The sequence below is a fragment of the Herpailurus yagouaroundi genome, unplaced genomic scaffold, assembly GCF_014898765.1.
Source record: "Herpailurus yagouaroundi ecotype Mexico unplaced genomic scaffold, PumYag 28, whole genome shotgun sequence".
Classification (NCBI taxonomy): domain Eukaryota; kingdom Metazoa; phylum Chordata; class Mammalia; order Carnivora; family Felidae; genus Herpailurus; species Herpailurus yagouaroundi.
The window spans coordinates 127,247,323-127,253,055 of NW_024412376.1; the positions used below are offsets into that span (position 1 = coordinate 127,247,323).

A 5,733-nucleotide genomic window follows, 5' to 3' on the forward strand; every position below is an offset into this window, starting at 1 on the left:
ACCCTCTGTCTCTCTCTCTCAAAAATAAATAAACATTAAAAAAATTTTAAAAATAATTAATTATAAAAGAATATTTGAGGGTGGTCATTAGTTCATAAAAATGAAATCCACGGGGGGCCCTGGTGACTCAGTCAGTTAAGCATCCAACTCTCGATTTTGGCTCAAGTTATGATCCCAGTGTCATGGGATCAAGCCCCACATGAGGCTCTGCACTCAGCATGGAAATGTTTATTCCCAGTCTCTCTCTCTCTCTCTCTCTCTCTCTCTCTCTCTCTCTCTCCCCTCTGCCCCTCCCCCCCGACTTGTGTGTGTGCTCTCTCTCTCTCTCTAAAATAAAAATGAAAAGGGGCGCCTGGGTGGCTCAGTCGGTTGAGCGTCCGACTTCAGCTCAGGTCATGATCTCACAGTCTGTGAGTTCGAGCCCCGCGTTGGGCTCTGTGCTGAGAGTTCAGAGCCTGGAGCCTGCTTCAGATTCTGTGTCGCCCTCTCTCTCTGCCCCTTCCCCGCTCATGCTCTGTCTCTCAAAAATGAATAAACATTAAAAAAAATAATTAAAATAAAATAAAAATAAAAATGAAAAAATACATGAAACCCATGTAATAAATTCCTCCTTAATTTCAGTGTCAAGAAAAAGTTTGTCTTCTCAGATGAACTCTTGAAATTCCATAATCACAATTATTGTTGAGCATATTTCCATTTTTGCTCCATGAGGGTAGAGATCGTGTCTTATTTGTTCACCATAGACTCTCCAGCGTTCAACACCTATTTATTGCTCAAAATGCAATGTAATAGAAGCCAAAGGAAGAGAATGTTCCAAGAAGGAAGGAATAGTCACTCATGTCAAATGCTGATAAAGACTGAGAACTATCCATTAAGTGCAGCAACAAGGTTATTTATAACTTTTGCAAAAAGCAGTGTCATACCTAGATAGCAGTGGGTTTAGAAAAGAGTGGGAATAATATGGAAAAAAGTGTGACTCTGCTTTCCCAAACCTTAGTTGTTGAGTGAAAGAAGTCCTAGAGTGGTAGCTAAAGGGAAAATATAGAGTGGATGAAGGTTAGTTTATGTTTTTTCTTTGAATTCCATAGAGACTTAACTATAATTGTTAAAGGGGAAGAGCCAATAAAGAAGAGTTGAAAGAAAATACGGGAGTGAAAAGGGGTAATTCATAGCCTAAGGCAGATTACCCAACTGGGTTCTGTGAATGTGCTATAGGTATGCCTACAGCTGTGATCCATTGAGCCTTCAGGATGAGCTGTGGGCAGAGCCCACAGGCCAGTTGCCTGTAGCCGAGCAACCTTCTTTGAGGTCCTCTGAGGGTAACTGGTACGGACTAAAGTCTAATGGGATGCACAGATGATGAGCGTGGTGGGCATCTTTCAGCTCTTCTTCACCCTAAATGGCAGAAAATTTAGTCAAAGGGCACATTGCTGCACACTGTGGGCAGGGGCCCTAGATGCTGCCGGAGATATTTATGTTCTTTCGATGCCCAGGGAGCATGGCAGGCATCCTAAGGCGCAACTAGCAGAGGAGAGACCCAAGGAGATAGGGCAGGGGCTCCTGGTGGGTGTAGCTCCAAGGAATAGCCCCAGACAGCAGCCCCAAATCTCAGTCTTCAAATTAATTCCACATGTCTGGTGAGTTCTTGACGTCCAGGTGGGCTGCAGGTGGACTGCTCAAATCATGCAAATTAGAACTCATCGATATTTTGGTATACTTAACGTCTCAAAGTTCATTTGGACTCAAAGTTCACTGGGATTATCACAGGACACTTCCATGCTATGTTTGTTAATGAAAGATAAGAAAACCGTTAAAGAGTCATTAGATAAAATTTCAGTAAACACTGAAAGGTTATTACCTTCTAAATTTCTCATTGATGAGAGCTACTAAGAATTCATTACTTACCAATAACCTTTACAAAAAAAGGGGGTATCTGGCTGGCTCAGGTGAAAGAGCATGCAACCCTTGATCTTGGGGCCATGAGTTTGAGCCCCATGTTGGGTGTAGAGAGTAGTACTTAAAAATGAATAAATAAACAAACTCCAAAAAAAAAAAATTCAAAGAAATAATCGCTAAAAAGTCAGGAAATTTGTATGGCCATTTCAAATTTAAACCTAATATTTACATTTAGAGCTGTCTGGGTGGCTCAGTCAAGCATCTCTTTTTTTTTTTTTAATTTGTTTAATTTTTTTTTTTTTTTTTTATAATTTTTTTAATGTTTATTTTTTTTTCTTATTTTTTTTTAATGTTTATTTATTTTTGAGACAGAGAAAGACAGAGCATGAACGGGGGAGGGTCAGAGAGGGGAGACACAGAATCTGAAACAGGCTCCAGGCTCTGAGCTGTCAGCACAGAGCCTGATGCGGGGCTCAAACTCACAGACCGCGAGATCATGACCTGAGCCGAAGTCGGCTGCCCAACCGACTAGGCCACCCAGGGGCCCCAATGTTTGTTTATTTTTGAGAGACAGAGTGTGAGTGGGAGAGGAGCAGAGAGAGAGACACAGAATCCGAAGCAGGCTCCAGGCTCCGAGCTGTCAGCACAGAGCCCGATGTGGGGCTCAAACTCACCAGCCGTGAGATCATGACCTGAGCTGAAGTCTGACGCTTACCGACTGAGCCGACCTAGGCGCCCCTTCTGACTCTTGGTTGTGGCTCAGGTCATGATCTCACGGTTCGTGGGTTTGAGCCCTGTGTCGGGCTCTGTGCTGCCAGCACAGGGCCTGCTTGGGATTCTCTCTCTTCACCTTTCTCTGCCCATCTCCCACTTGTGCTGTCTCTCTCAAAATAAATGAAGTTAAAAAAATAAAAAATAAAATTTACATTTAGAGAAGCAAGTTCAAGTTTAAAAGATATTATTTGGGGATTTTATACAATTTAATATTTATTCAAATAGAGTCAATATTTTGTTTTGTTCTCTCCCCTTGTATTTTGTATTTTATCGTAATTATACCATAATAAATATACACCCAAACACGTAAATAGATGTGTGTGTATATATTTACCATATATACATATATATCTCCTGCATAGATGCCTCAATCCCCTCCAGTTTATTCTAGTGAATAGCACAAATATTGTCATTTTTCTATGTTTTCCATGATGTAAAAAAAGTTGGGACATGTATAGAATTTCTGAGGAGAAAGGGGATAGTGAATAGGTTGATGGATAAGTATAAACGGGAGGAGTGACCCATCCTTTGAAACAAGGAGGAAGAAAGTAATAAAAGGTACAAAATACCTGTTTATATATTTGTGACGGGAAGACAAGGAAGTTGGGGATATTGGCAAGAGAATGTCTGAAATGATAGGCAACGGAATTGTAGTAGGAAAAGAGTGAAGACGGGCAGTAGGCATAAAGTTAGGGTTCTCAAAGAACCCTGGCAGTTGCCACGTTGTGAAAGCACAGTTGTACATAAAGTTATCTATGTGGGAGAGCAGGAAGAATATAACATTGACCAGACAGTGCAGTGTAAATATTTCATACTTGGTGGCTTTACATCACCACCACCAAAGACTTTGTCATCATGAAAATGGAGGTTATGGGAAATGAAAGGAAAGATGACAGAGTTTGGGGTTGCTTCGGGTTCGGAGCTACAGGCTAGTTCCACAGTTTGATTCCTCCTAGCCATTGGAGTAGGAATCTAAGGGATTTACAAAGAGCAGAAGAAACAACATGTAAGAGTGAAAGGAGGTAACCAGATTGTTCCTTACATTGTCAGAACCCAGTTTAGTTCACAAGCCTCAGGAGTAAAGTCTAGATTGACTCGCGTATAAAGTCCACTATAGTTTTCAGATTTTTATCACAATAAGGCACTTCTTGAAGGCCCTCTAAAAGGCAGGCTTCCCAGCCGATGTGAATTCACGGGCAGATTTGGCAGGTGACCCCAAATAAGCATAGTTTTTGGCAGAAGTTTCGAGACAATTTACCCCCCAGCTCTTCCTTGCAAACACATTACCATTCCTGAGTCTCTTCTGCGGAGAAATCTTGTATCTGTGACCATGCGAATTTCTTCTAGTGCTGGTCTGAAGGAACTTCAGGAAACTTGGGATTCTAGCATGCATCTGAAATTATGCTTGGACATATTTTCCTGGCGCACATTTTGTACTTGGTTTCCCTTTTAGCAGAAGAGATGAAGAGAAACATCAATAATTAGGGGTTTATGTTTCTATACTTACATGAATGTAAGAAAAGACAGTATCTCTGAGCTCCTAAGTCATACAAAGTTATAAGAAGCACCTAGCACACGGTCCAGCATTTAGTTTACATGCAATCAGTGTGAGTTGATTTTTACTTTTTTAAGGATTTGAGGTACTAGAAAGGAATTTGAAAAAAGAGAGAGGAGTAAGCATACAGATGATGTGGCCTAGAATATTAATTCCTGGTTAACAGCCTCAAACACTTTGTCCAGCTCTCTAATTAAAATTTAAAACAAGCACTTTATTTTTAAGGGCACTATAGGGCTTCCAGGGATGAAATACTCCAGTTCTCATCAATGCTGTTTTGGGGCTGATAAAATCCCAATTATACCATTTCTTTGTTCTTTCATTAATCTCAGCTCTATCTCCAGTATCCTGAGTTCTGCGTTCAAACCTGAATTTGTCTACTTTCTTATAACCATGCCAAGAGTCGACTCTTTGTCAAAAGTTAGAGAAGGAGAATTTTTTCCACATCTAAGTAACTCTGTTGCTGAGAATCTTTTCACTACAATGTATATTTGAAGAGAAAGACTTTCTTCCTGGCCATCCCCTGCTTTTCTTTCTTGTATGAAAGTTTCATTTGTAGGCAGAAGCAGGAAGGAGGAGGGGGAAACCCTCCACAAGAGATGACCCTTGCTGTCCTGGCGGCTCCTCAGGCTGTCAATCAATCAGAGAACCATCTGCCCCCCCCCCCCCCACACACTTTAGATGGCAGGAGCCATCTTACACATCTGCTGTGCCTTTTCTAACGTCACTTGCAGAACCCACTAAAAGCTGTTAGACAAATGAGGGGAACCAGAATGCAGCTGCATGTAGCTGATTTTGAATTTTTGCAGCTGGGTCCTACATGCCACTCTCAGTTTTGAAAGTTTTTTGTTTGTTTGTTTTTGTGAGATTGGATAAACAAAGAGAACAATTCCCTTTATAATGACTCCTAGGGTCTTAAAGTTTTGTTCTCTGCAAGTTTAAAATAATGTATCTCTTTTAAAACTCCCACCGAATGTTTAAAATTTAAGCCAACTGTAAATATGTAATCATTCATGAGTTCCTCTTAAGAAAAAGTGTCACATGGAAAAAAATGTTTTTAAAACTGATTCAAGGGTTTCTGTGCTCGTGCTGGTCACAGCAGCAGCAGACGCGCCCTGGACATGCAGAATGAGGCCGACCAGTTGGTGGACCTGTACATGCCATGGAAATGCTCCCTCAGCAACAGGATCATGGGCGCCGAGGACCACGCATCCATCCAGACGAACATGGCGGACTTCGAGAAGGTAACAGGCAGGTTCAACGGCCAGTTTAAAACCTGTGCTATCTGTGAGGCCATTTGCAGGATGGGTGAGTCGGATGACTCCATCCTCCGACTGGCCAAGGCCAACGGCATCATTTCAAAGAACTTCTGACTGGAGAGGATGACGGAGGTGGGATATTTGCCATAAAAAAAAATAGCAAAAGCCCAGAGAGAGAGAAGTGGGGGGAGAGAGAGAGAGAAAGGAAGGAAGGAAGGAAGGAAGGAAGGAAGGAAGGAAGGAAGGAAG

The 5,733-nt window shown here is 41.7% G+C and overlaps 1 protein-coding gene across 1 annotated transcript; it reads left to right on the forward strand.

The window, feature by feature from the left end:
• The first annotated feature begins 5,094 nt into the window (after positions 1–5,094).
• On the forward strand, positions 5,095–5,649 carry LOC121036088 (40S ribosomal protein S21-like). Its single transcript, XM_040484216.1, has one exon. The coding sequence runs from the start codon at positions 5,347–5,349 to the stop codon at positions 5,596–5,598; it is 252 nt and encodes an 83-aa protein (XP_040340150.1). The 5' UTR covers positions 5,095–5,346; the 3' UTR covers positions 5,599–5,649.
• Positions 5,650–5,733: the final 84 nt, after the last annotated feature.

Excerpts from the sequence above, each read along its gene's own strand:
- LOC121036088 (XM_040484216.1), top strand. The coding sequence starts at position 5,347 with ATGCAGAATGAGGCCGACCAGTTGGTGGACCTGTACATGCCATGGAAA.